The 12,763-nt window shown below is 47.5% G+C and overlaps 1 protein-coding gene across 1 annotated transcript in view; it reads left to right on the top strand.

Moving 5' to 3' along the window:
- Nucleotides 1-100: 100 nt before the first annotated feature.
- Nucleotides 101-12,763, top strand: part of faap24 (FA core complex associated protein 24) — a 100,342-nt gene continuing 87,679 nt past the window's right edge. Inside the window, exons 1-4 of the mRNA XM_033036496.1 lie at nt 101-229; nt 11,542-11,701; nt 12,101-12,240; nt 12,588-12,757. Of these exons, the coding sequence (XP_032892387.1) occupies nt 212-229; nt 11,542-11,701; nt 12,101-12,240; nt 12,588-12,757 (488 nt within the window). The 5' untranslated portion in view covers nt 101-211. The remainder of the gene's footprint in view (nt 230-11,541; nt 11,702-12,100; nt 12,241-12,587; nt 12,758-12,763) is intronic.

The raw sequence follows: 12,763 nt of genomic DNA, 5'->3' as shown, positions 1-12,763 counted from the left end.
GGGGAGGGGGCGGGGCCAGAAATACTGCAGCTCGAAGTCACGGGATTGGCTGATACACGGAATACGTGGCCCCCGATTGGCCGCGGCGTCTGCGCCTATTGGTGGAGCCGGCTGTCTGTCAGCGGGAACCTGGTCCCGATCAAATATAGAGGAGCTCTAACCAACTCTAATCAACGCTCCCCATTGGGGGCGGCGGCGGCAACGGCAACGGATGCATCCAGTGTGGGAGGTGAGTTGGCCCCAGTGACCCCTCACCCCCCCAGTCTGACCACTCAACCCCCCCAGTGACCCCTCACCCCCCCAGTCTGACCACTCAAACCCCCCAGTGTGACCCCTCACCCCCCCCCCCCCAGTGTGACCCCTCAACCCCCCCCCCCCCGTGTGACCCCTCAACCCCCCCCCCAGTGTGACCCCTCACCCCCCCAGTCTGACCACTCAAACCCCCAGTGTGACCCCTCACCCCCCCCCCCCCCCCCAGTGTGACCCCTCAACCCCCCAGGCCATTCACTATGGTCATGGCTGATCATCCAGTATCAGTTCCTGGTCCTACTTTTTCCCCATATCCCTTGACTCCATTACCACTAAGAGCTCTATCTAACTCTCTCTTGAATATATCCAGTGAATTGGCCTCCACTGCCTTCTGTTGCAGAAAACTCCACAGATTTACAATCTCTGTGGGAGAAGACGTTTTTCATGTGAGTCTGTGGAATTCTCTGCCTCAGAGGGCGGTGGAGGCCGGTTCTATGCATGCTTTCAAGAGAGAGCTAGATAGGGCTCTTAAAAATAGCAGAGTCAGGAGATATGGGGAGAATGTGTTCAAAAGGGAACTGCAGATATGGGGAGAAGGCAGGAACAGGGTACTGATTGGGGATGATCAGCCATGATCACATTGAATGGCGGCGCTGGCTCGAAGGGCCAAATGGCCTACTCCTGCACCTATTGTCTATTGTCCTCATCTCATTCCTAAATGGCCTGCCCCTTTCTTAACCTGTGACCCCCTGGTTCTGGACTCCCCCAACATGGGGAACATTTTTCTTACATCCAGCCTGTCCAATCCCTTAAGAATTTTATATGTTTCTATCAGATACCCTCTCATCCTTCTAAATTCCAGTGAATACAAGCGCAGTCGATCCATTCTTTCATCATATCTCAGTCCCGCCATAGAAACCTAGAAACATAGAAAATAGGTGCAGGAGTAGGCCATTCGGCCCTTCGAGCCTGCACAGCCATTCAATATGATCATGGCTGATCATCCAACTCGGTATCCCGTACCTGCCTTCTCTCCATTTAGCCACAAGGGCCACATCTAACTCCCTCTTAAATATAGCCAATGAACTGGCCTCAACTACCTTCTGTGGCTGAGAATTCCACAGATTCACCACTCTCTGTGTGAAAAATGACTTCCCTAAAAGACTTCCCCAATATCCTTAAACTGTGACCCCGTATTCTGGACTTCCCCAACATCGGGAACAATCTTCCTGCATCCAGCCTGTCCAACCCCTAAAGAATTTTGTAGGTTTCTATAAGATCCCTCCTCAATCTTCTAAATTCTAGCGAGTACAAGCCGAGTTTATCCAGTCTTTCTTCATATGACAGTCCTGTCATCCCAGGAATCAGTCTGGTGAACCTTCTCTGTACTCCCTCTATGGCAAGAATGTCTTTCCTCAGATTAGGAGACCAAAACTGTACAAAATACTCCAGGTGTGGTCTCACTAAGGCCCTGTACAACTGCAGTAGAACCTCCCTGCTCCTATACTCAAATCCTTTTGCTATGAATGCTAACATACCATTCACTTTCATCACTGCCTGCTGCACCTGCATTCCTACTTTCAATGACTGGTGTACCATGACACCCAGGTCTCGTTGCATCTCCCCTTTGCCTAATCGGCCACCATTCAGATAATAGTCTACTTTCCTGTTCTTGCCACCAAAGTGGATAACCTCACATTTATCCACATTATACTGCATCTGCCATGCATTTGCCCACTCACCCAAACTATCCAAGTCACCTTGCAGCCTCCTAGCAATCTCCTCGCAGCTAACACTGTCCCCCAGCTCTGTGTCATCCGCAAACTTGGAGATGTTGCATTCAATTCCCTCGTCCAAATCATTAATATATATTGTAAATAGCTGGGGTCCCAGCACTGAGCCTTGCGGTACCCCACTAGTCACTGCCTGCCATTCTGAAAAGGACCCGTTTACTCCTACTCTTTGCTTCCTGTCTGCCAGCCAGTTCTCTATCCTAATTTGGTCTCCTAATTTGAGGAAGGACAATCTTTCTATTGAAGAAGTGCAGCGTAGGTTCACCAGGTTAATTCCCAGGATGGAAGATAATAATTCCCGGGATGGAAGTATGAAAGAAAACTGGCAGGGAACATTAAAACTGACTGCAAAAGTTTTTATAGATATATGAAGAGAAAAAGATTAGTTAAAACAAATGTAGGCCCCTTGCAGTCAGAAACAGGCGAATTGATTATGGGGAACAAGGACATGGCAGACCAATTGAATAACTACTTTGTTTTTTTCTTCACTGAGGAAGACATAAATAATCTGCCTGAAATAGCAGGGGACTGGGGGCCAAATGAGATGGAGGAACTGAGTGAAATCCAGGTTAGTCGGGAAGTGGTGTTAGGTAAATTGAATGGATTAAAGGCCGATAAATTCCCAGGGCCAGCAAGGCTTCCAGCTATTTACAATATATATTAATGATTTGGACGAGGGAATTGAATGCAACATCTCCAAGTTTGCGGATGACACGAAGCTGGGAGGCAGTGTTAGCTGTGAGGCTGCAAGGTGACTTGGATAGGCTGGGTGAGTGAGCAAATGCATGGCAGATGCAGTATAATCTGGATAAATGTGAGGTTATCCACTTTGGTGGCAAAAACAGGAAAGTAGACTTATCTGAATGGTGGCCGATTAGGAAAAGGGGAGATGCAACGAGACCTGGGTGTCATGGTACACCAGTCATTGAAAGTAGGCATGCAGGTGCAGCAGGCAGTGAAGAAAGCGAATGGTATGTTAGCATTCATAGCAAAAGGATTTGAGTGCAGGAGCAGGGAGGTTCTACTGCAGTTGTACAGGGTCTTGGTGAGACCACACCTGGAGTATTGTGTACAGTTTTGGTCTCCTAATCTGAGGAAAGACATTCTTGCCATAGAGGGAGTACAGAGAAGGTTCACCAGACTGATTCCTGGGGTGTCAGGACTTTCATATGAAGAATGACTGGTTAGACTTGGCTTGTACTCGCTGGAATTTAGAAGATTGAGGGGGGATCTTATAGAAACTTACAAAATTCTTTAGGGGTTGGACAGGCTAGATGCAGGAAGATTCTTCCCGATGTTGGGGAAGTCCAGAACACGGGGTCACAGTTTAAGGATAAGGGGGAATCTTTTAGGACCGAGATGAGAAAAACATTTTTCACACAGAGAGTGGTGAATCTCTGGAATTCTCTGCCACAGAAGGCAGTTGAGGCCAGTTCATTGGCTATATTTAAGAGGGAGTTAGATGTGGCCCTTACGACTAAAGGGATCAGGAGGTATGGAGTGAAGGCATGTACAGGATACTGAGTTGGATGATCAGCCATGATCATATTGAATGGCGGTGCAGGCTTGAAGGGCTGAATGGCCTACTCCTGCACCTATTTTCTATGTTTCTAAAACTGCACACAATACTCCAGGTGCAGTCTCACCAGGTACAGTACAACTGCAGTAGGACCTCCTTGCTCCTAAACTCAAATCCTCTTGTAATGAAGGCCAAAATGCATTAGCTTTCTTCACGGCATGCTTTCTTTCAGTGACTGATGTACAGGGACACCCACGTCTCATTGCACCTCCCCTTTTCCTAATCTAACACCATTAATATAATAATCTCCCTTCTTGTGCTTTCCACGAAAGTGAATAACCTCACATGTATCCACATAATACTGCATCTTCCATGCACCTGCCCACTCACCCAACCTATCCAAGTCACCCTGCAGCCTCATAGCATTCTCCTCGCAGCTCACATTGCCACCCATCTTTGTGTCATCCGCTAACTTGGAGATGTTACATTTAATTCCCTCTTCTAAATCGTTAATATATATTGTAAATAACTGACGCTTGACCCTCAACCCCCAGACCCTCCCCCCTGATCCTCACCCCCCCAGACCCTCATCCCCTGACCCAAGCCCCTCACATTGACTATCCTCATCTCCTACCAACCCCCTCACACCGACCCTCACCCCCCCCCCCCCCCCCGCCTGGCCCTTCACACTCCTCATACCGGCCCTCGCCTCACACTCCACCCCCCTAACCTGACCCCCTCATACCACCCCTCCTGCACTCATACCGCCCTCACCCTCTACTTCCCCTCATACCGACACCCTGCCCCCACATGCCTCCCCAATCCCCCTGCTTGACCCCGTCTCAGCATACCAACCCTCACCCTCCACGCAACCTCCCCTCACACACTGACTGGATTTAACGATCGCATGGATGAACTACAAAAATTGGTCATTCTTGTCTGGCTGGAAAAAAAACGGACAAGGCGGCTGAACCGTGGCTAACGAGGGAAATTAAATTTAGGATAGTGTTAGATCCAAGGAAGAGGCCTATAACTTGGCCAGAGGAAGCAGCAAACCGGAGGACTGGGAGAAATGTAGAATCCAACAGAGGAGGACAACGGGGTTAATTAAGAGGGGGAAATAGAGCGTGAAACAAAGCTTGCGGAGAATATAAAAACTAACTGCAAAAGCTTCTTTAGATATTTGAAGAAGAAAAGTGTTGTGTATTTGGTGCTTGGAACGGACTTAAAATAACACTCGGGCACGGGAGTTACTAACAAGCTTCTTTACTCCAGGACGTCCACCTAGAGTCTCCTGCGCATGCGTACCTTGCACAAGACATCACCTATGCTAATTATATCTCATATCTAACGCTCCTCCCCCTTTAACTTGGAGGCAGGTAATACCATTTCTATTACATACACAGCACTCCTCCCCTTTTAACTCAATTTCACCTGCACGGTATATGGTCTTTACCTAACATATCATTGCTTAATACATTGTTGCACAATTGTATTAAAGTCATCTTACAATGCATCCTCATAACCATAATAATCATATCTAAACTTAGCACATAATTTTTTAATTCCTTAAACCAAATGCATTACCCCTTGCTTTATGTGTTATCCTTTTCCGTTCCCTTATGTGTAAACTGCGCACTCTTTCTAATCGCTCTAGCTCTGCCTGTATCTCTAACTCTTCCCTTTTTAAATGTCCTAATCTAATTTGCAGATTTGTTCCTGTTCCTGATATTCTGCTAAAGTTAACGTTTCATTTTCTGATTCATATATTCGCTTTGTTTTCCTTTGTTTCTGTTCATTATTTGTAGGTGGGATCTGACACATGGCTGCAGGTTTTCGTTTTCTAGCAGCTTCCTCTGTCGCTCAATTTCCTGGCGCTGCATATTTATTTTGTTGTTTAATGAGATTCTGCAATGCATAACCATTTGTCCACTGCTCAGTGAAGGAGGCTCCATGCTGGACTGTAGTGAAGTGTCCTAATTGCAATCGGTCCTGCATACTTTTGTCTCGACCGACAAGCCTCTCTTTAGACTTTTCTATTAAAAGCTTTTTACTCATTGTCACACATTTATTTAAACGTTCTTTGTATCGTTTAAGCTTTTTCTGTTCATCTATTTGTCTTCTTAAGTCACATCTCTGGTTCTTCATCAAGAAGTAGGATCTATATTGTCTGCAATACACCAGTGGCTTTGATTTGCGCTCTGTATAGTTTTCTTGCTTCATAAGCAAGGTAGTGAGACTGCACTACAACTGCTGTATAATTCTGTTTGAGGAAGTCTTTCCTATATCGTTTAAACCTTTTGTATCGTTTAAGCCTTTTCTGTTGTGCATCTATTTGTCATCTTAAGCCTTTCCTATACCAAATCATACGGAGTACTGACTGAACTTTTACAGTAGCCCTCTTTAGCTTAACCCACTGCCTAACCACCATACCCGTGTAGGCAGCCTGAATGGTAATGGTTGCATACCTCATTAACTGATTTTGCACAAACTGGGAATGCCCTATTTTGCATGCTTTGTACCATCTCTGGATCTAAATGGCTGCTTGTTGCATAGCTCTGTAGTGTACCCTTGCTCGGTAACCACGGAATGATACTTGCAGAGTGACTATAGCCGTCTTTTGCATCAAGAAATGTTTTCTTGTAATGCACATCATTAAGAATGACAATATGGCGTGCTGCCTTGATTTTCTCAACCAATTCTCTGGCTTTAATCCCGCGGTATAAGGCCTGAATACAAACCACTGTTTTTCTCAAACTATTATAATGCCTCACTTGGACATCTCTTATCTGGTAAGCTCTGTATCGTTGCCGTACTGCAATGGCAGACCAGTGTAGTTTATTGAAATACTGACGCTGTTTATGCATCTGATAATAAGTCTGTATGACCTTGGCAGATTTGTGCATGCACCGCAATTGCTTTTGAACAACCATTCCTCGGTAGGCAGCCTGAAGCAGCATAATGCTGCGGCGTACCTTCATGCAAGTCTAGCGATCACTTTCCATTTGAAGATGTGGCCTATAATGGGTTTGTACTATTATAGCTGCCAATCTCATTGCCCTGTAAGGACGGTATACTCTGTGCCTTCAAAATGCTGCTTGTATTACCGTTGCTGCCTTCTGTTTGTCCCGGATCTCCTTACCTTCATACCCCTGAATGCAGCTTGAATAGTTAGGGTTGCCCTCTGGATGGCAATTTCCCTTTGCACTTGACCTTTGTCACTTTGCCCTTGACTATTGTCCACTTGACGTGTCAATATGCACTTGACTTTTGTGTTTTGAGGGACTCCCTGCCCTCTTTAGTTCAGGCTCCTTGCCTCTGGATGCCCTTGGAGGTTTTGGCGAGAAATGAGCCATTAAAGCCTCCTTACATTCCTCGTACGTTTTATCCGTGGGGTTTGCTGGCCGCAGCAACGTACGTAAGGTGTGATAACCCTCTCTTCCAAAGCCTAATAGGAACCATGCTCTCTTCTTCTCCTCTGCAGTGATATCATTGGAAATGAAAGAAGCCTCCAAGACTTCAGTCCATTTCTCAAAATTACACCCAGAATCTAACTGGGGTAACTTTCCTACAATTTGAAAAGTCATGCTACCTGTTGCTACAAAAGGTGGTGGAGGTCAATTAATTGGATGTTTTCAAGAGAGAGTTAGATTTAGCTCTTGGGGCTAAAGGAATTAAGGGATATGGGGAAAAAGCAGGAACGTGTTTCCTGATTTTGGATGATCAGCCATGATCATATTGAATGGCGGTGCTGGCTCAAAGGGCCGAATGGACTATTCCTGCACCTATTTTTCTGTTTCTATAACTCTCCAATGCCGAGTCTCACCACTCAACTCTCGTCGCTGCCACCACCTCCCCCACCCTCACACCCTTCCCCCCCCCCCCCAAAGCCATCACACCGACCCCACCCACACTCACTCTCTTCCCCTCACCCCCCCCCCCCCCTCTGCCAGGTCTCCTCACGACTGGTCAACCAAACTGTCCTCATTTGTTCATTCACCTGGGCAGCGACGTCCTCACTCCCAGCCTCATCAACCACCGTAACGGCCTCTCCACTATCGCCACTGGGTCATTTCCGGACGCCTCCGTGGTGCCGACCCATGCAGCAGCCGTGGTTTCCGCACACCCAGCGGGTCGGTTGGGCATGGGCTTCATGACCTCTGACTCGCGCGGCTCCGGCCTCAGCTTCTCAGTGGCCCTCCGGTAGGCACCTGCCCACACATTCTCCCCACCCTCCCCTCAACCACCTCACTGACCACTCCCCCTGCACACTCTCACTCCCCCCCCCCCCTCCCTGTAGGTGGGTGCTAAGGGCCTGTCCCACTTGGCAATTTTTTCGGCGACTGCTGGTGTCATTGACTGACCTATCAGGGTCGCAGAAAGATTTTGAACATTTCAAAATCCAGCAGCGACAAACAAAAATGTTGCGACACTTGAGGAAAAACCGCGCATCAATACGTCATCACTCCGCAACTTTTTCGATGACCTGATACGTCAGTCAATGATGCCGGCAGTCGCTGAAAAAATTGCCAAGTGGAACAGGCCCTGTAGGGGCTTGGGACACATGCTGGCAGCTCACCCTCTCCCAGTTGCTATCCAGGCCTTGTCCAATCTGCCTGTGTTTGCCTCTATACCCTTCCTGTTTATATATTTGTAAATTTATAAACAGGAAGTTTATAATTTTTTTATATAGCTGAGGTGCTGGGACCACAGCCATTTACAATATACAATGATTTAGATGACAGGATTAAAAATAACATTAGCAAATTTGCAGATGGCACAAAGCTGGGTGGCAGTGTGAACTGCGAGGAGGATGCTTTGAGGATGCAGGGTGACTTGGACAGGTTGGGTGAGTGGGCATGGTAGATGCAATTTAATGTGGATAAATGTTAGGTTATCCACTTAAGTGCAAAAATAGGAAGGCAGATTATTATCTGAATGGTGTCAAGTTGGGAAAAGAGGCAGTACAACGAGATCTGGGGACCCTTGTTCATCAGTCACAGAAAGTAAGCATACAGGTACAGCAGGCAGTGAAGAAAGCGAATGGCATGTTGGCCTTCAGAACCAGAGGAATTGAGTATACGAGCAAAGAGGTCCTTCTGCAATTGTACAGGGCCCTGGTGAGACCACACCTGGAGTATTGTGTGCAGTTTTGGTCTCCAAATTTGAGGAAGGACATTCTTGCTATTGAGGGAGTGCAGCGTAGGTTCACAAGGTTAATTCCTGGGCTGACAGGACTGTCATATGTTGATAGAATGGAGCGGCTGGGCTTGTATACTCTGGAATTTAGGATGAGAGGGTATCTTATTGAAACATATAAGATTATTAAGGATTTGGACACTCTAGTAGCAGAAAACATGTTCCCGATGTTAGGGGAATCCAGAACCAGGGGTCACAGTTTAAGAATAAGGGGTAAGCCATTTAGAATGTAGATGAGGAAAAACCTTTTCACACAGAGGGTTGTGAATCTCTGGAATTCTCTGCCTCAAAAGACAGTGAAGGCCAATTCTCTGGATGCTTTCAAGAGAGAGTTAGCACTTAAAGATAGCGGAGTCGGGGGATATGGCGAGAAGGCAGGAACAGGGTACTGATTGTGGATGATCAGCCATATTGAATGGCGGTGCTGGCTCGAAGGGCCAAATGGCCTACTCCTGCACCTATTGTCTATTTGTCTAAATGTCTATTAAAATATGTAATTGTAATTGTAAATATATAATTGTAATTATACCGAGTTCTATAGCTTCCTCTGGCAGCTCATCCACTGAGCTCTGAGTGAAAAGGTTGCCCCTGAGGTCCTTCTTAAATCCCTCCCCTCTCATCTTAAGTCTGTGCCCTCTAGTTTTGGAATCGTCTACCCTGGGATAAAGATTGTGAGTGTTGGCTTTATCCATGCTCCTTATAATCTTGTACACCTCAGTAAGGTCGCCCCTCATCCTCCCTCGCTCCAGATGTATGTATAAGGAGGTTGCACGGCAGTCGGGTCACGACCCATGACCCGTACTGTTGCTATGCTACTCCAACTGGATTACATGCGATGAACTGCAGGTAGGCACTTACCATAGTTTCCAGCGTAGTGGGCCCGTTAAAACCCACCGAAATGGTCAATTTTTGCGCTGTAAATAATTATGGAAATCGGGATAAGTGTGTGAGACATTTAGCCTACTTCAGAATTCCGAAAGTGAGGAGAAATGACGGTAGATAGAAGTGAGAGCTGAAGGGACAACAACAGCCAGGCTAACATTGGCCGTTTGCTCACTGCATTTCATCAACTAGGGCATTATTTGTGTTTTTCTTGATTCCTTTGGGATCTGAAAAGTTTCAGAAGTGATCAATCTGGCTGTAAAATTTTTAAATCGCCCATGGTTCTCAAGTGGGTTTTACATACACAAAGAAAACGCCTCTGAAGCAAAATTTATCATTAAAAAAAATAATCGCAAACCATATGTGGGTTTTGAATTACATTTTACTCGGATGCAAGCCAAGGAATGGCTTAATTGTTAGCTGTTAATTGGACATAATCAACCTCAGCAAATTGACAATATCCGATTGAAAGGGAGTGGGTGTTTAAGTTGTCAGGACATTTTATTATTTGCCAAAATATACATCTCAATAGCATAATGATAGAAGACTTACTTTTCCACACACCACCCGTAAGTCTGGAGATTTTTTAATTATAAATTTAGCTTCAGCACCGTTTTCTTTTTGCATGTAAAAACCCACTTCAGAAGCATGGGCGATTTTAAAGTTTTACAGCCAGATTGATCACTTCTGAGACTTTTTAGATACCAAAGGAATCAAGAAAAAACACAAATAATGCCTTACTGTTGATGAAATGCAGTGAGCAAACGCGATAATTCCCAATATTTTCAATTTCGATATCTGCACGGCCAATGTTCACCAAGCACTTTAGCTGCTGTTGTCCCTTCAGCTCTCGCTAAAGTTGGGTACATGACTCTCACGCTTACCCCGACTCCCACAATATTTTACAGCGCAAAAATTCACAATTTTGGCGGTTTTTAACAGGTAGGAAAGTACGCGTTTCGTGTAAAGGGATGTTTCACGGCAGTCGGGTCACGACCCATGACCCGTACTGTTGCAACGCTACTCCAAATGGATTACATGCGATGAACTGCAGGTAGGCACTTACCATAGTTTCCAGTTAAAACCCGCTGAAATTGTCAATTTTTGCCTGTAAATAATTATGGAAATCGGGATAAGCGTGTGAGACATTTAGCCTACTTCAGAATTCCGAAAGTGAGGAGAAATGACGGCAGATAGAAGCGAAAGCTGAAGGGACAACAGACAGAGTACTTGGCGAACATTGGCCGTTTGCTCACTGCATTTCATCAACTGAGGTGTTTTTTCTTGATTCCTTTGGCATCTAAAAAGTTTCAGAAGTGATAAATCTGGCTGTAATTTTTTTAAATCGCCCATAGTTCCCGTGGGTTTTTACATACAAAATGAAAACGCATCTGAAGAAAAATTTACAGCCAGATTTATCTGAGAATTTTTAGATACCAAAGGAATCAAGAAAAAAACACAAATAATGCCTTACTTGATGAAATGCAGTGAGCAAACACGATAATTCCCAATATTTTCAATTCCGATATCTGCCCGGCCAATGTTTACCAAGCACTTTAGCTGCTGTTGTCCCTTCAGTTCTCGCTTCTCTTACCTTCATTTCGCTTCACGTTTGGAATTCTAAAGTTGGGTACATGCCTCTCACACTTACCCCGATCCCAAATTCAACATTTTGGCGGTTTTTAACAGGTAGGCGTTTTTAGCATTAATAACATATACCGGAAGTGACGGATGTCCTCCAGATGGATTTAGCGGCTCCGTGCGTCGAGCTCTCTGACCCAGTGACCTTTCGTGCAACCCCCCTATTAACAACATATACCGGAAGCTGCGATGTCCTCCAGATGGATTGAGCGGCTCAGTGCGTCAAGCCCTATGACCCAGTGACCCCCTATTTGGCAGGTGTGTGCGGGAGTGGGGAGCAGCCGGACTGAGATGGACACCGGGCTGGATGCGAGTGTGTGCAGTCCACCCGTCCGTGCGGGAGCCAGCGCTGTCCCACGCGGACACGTCATCGCCAGTGAGAAGTGGAGGGGCTCCCAGCTGACCGTCGGCTGTCAGGGTAGGTGTGGAGACTGGTCAAGGCTGGCAGGTCCCCGTCCCCCCCCACCCACTTGTCGTACTACCTCCTCCATCTCTCCCCGGTGCCTCAGCTCCCTCTCACCCCTCACCACCCCAGCAGCACGTCCCAGGCTCCAACCACTTGCCCGGCACATCTCTCTCTCTCTCTCTCCGCCTCTCACCTTCGAGCTGAACCCTCCTGTGTTGGACATTTGCACCGTGCGGGAATACAGATTCTGACTGACACACTATCTATGCCTCTCACAATTTATATACCTCTATCAAATCTCCCCGCAACCTCCGCGGTTCCAGGGAAAACAATCCACGTGTAAGCTCCCTCCGCAGCTGAAACCGCGCTGGTCCCGGACACACTCACCCCGTGCCCGTACTCTCTCTCAAGGCAGGGTCACCGTGCTGTATGAGGATGACTTGGGGCTGGTGGATTTCCACCTCTCCCAGCGGCTCTGTGTTATTTACGTCTCCGAATCAGACCTGGTAGCCGGCAATAATTACAGGAGGAAGCTGGTCCGATTTCGCAAAGTAAGTCCACAGCGCTCGGCCGGGTTACCGGGGTGTGGGGGACCGGGTTACCGGGGTGTGGGGGACCGGGGTGTGGGGGTCTGGGTTACCGGGGTGTGGGGTTACCGGGGTGTGGGGGTCTGGGTTACCGGGGTGTGGGGGTCTGGGTTACCGGGGTGTGGGGGTCTGGGTTACCGGGGTGTGGGGGACCGGGTTACCGGGGTGTGGGGTTACCGGGGTGTGGGGGTCTGGGTTACCGGGGTGTGGGGGACCGGGGTTCCCCAGGGTCCGTGGTGTGGACAGCATGGAGCCGAAGGGCCAGTTTCTGTGCTGTACATCTGTCTGTATCCACCTTCCCTGTGTTGTAGGCGAGCACGTTAAACGGCATCGTGATGGTGGAGAAGACGCCGCTGAGTGAGCAGTACTTTGCCGGCGTGCAGCGCTTCGTGGTGCTGGATCTGGGCCTCACCCTCCTCCCCGTCGCCAGCCCCACCGAGGCCTCGCAGCTCCTCGCCCAGCTGGTCAGTGAACCCGACCCCTCCCA

This window comes from Amblyraja radiata, chromosome 17 (assembly GCF_010909765.2).
Source record: "Amblyraja radiata isolate CabotCenter1 chromosome 17, sAmbRad1.1.pri, whole genome shotgun sequence".
Taxonomy (NCBI): domain Eukaryota; kingdom Metazoa; phylum Chordata; class Chondrichthyes; order Rajiformes; family Rajidae; genus Amblyraja; species Amblyraja radiata.
The sequence above is the reverse complement of the archived record's forward strand: the minus strand, read 5'-3'. Positions and strand labels throughout refer to the sequence as shown.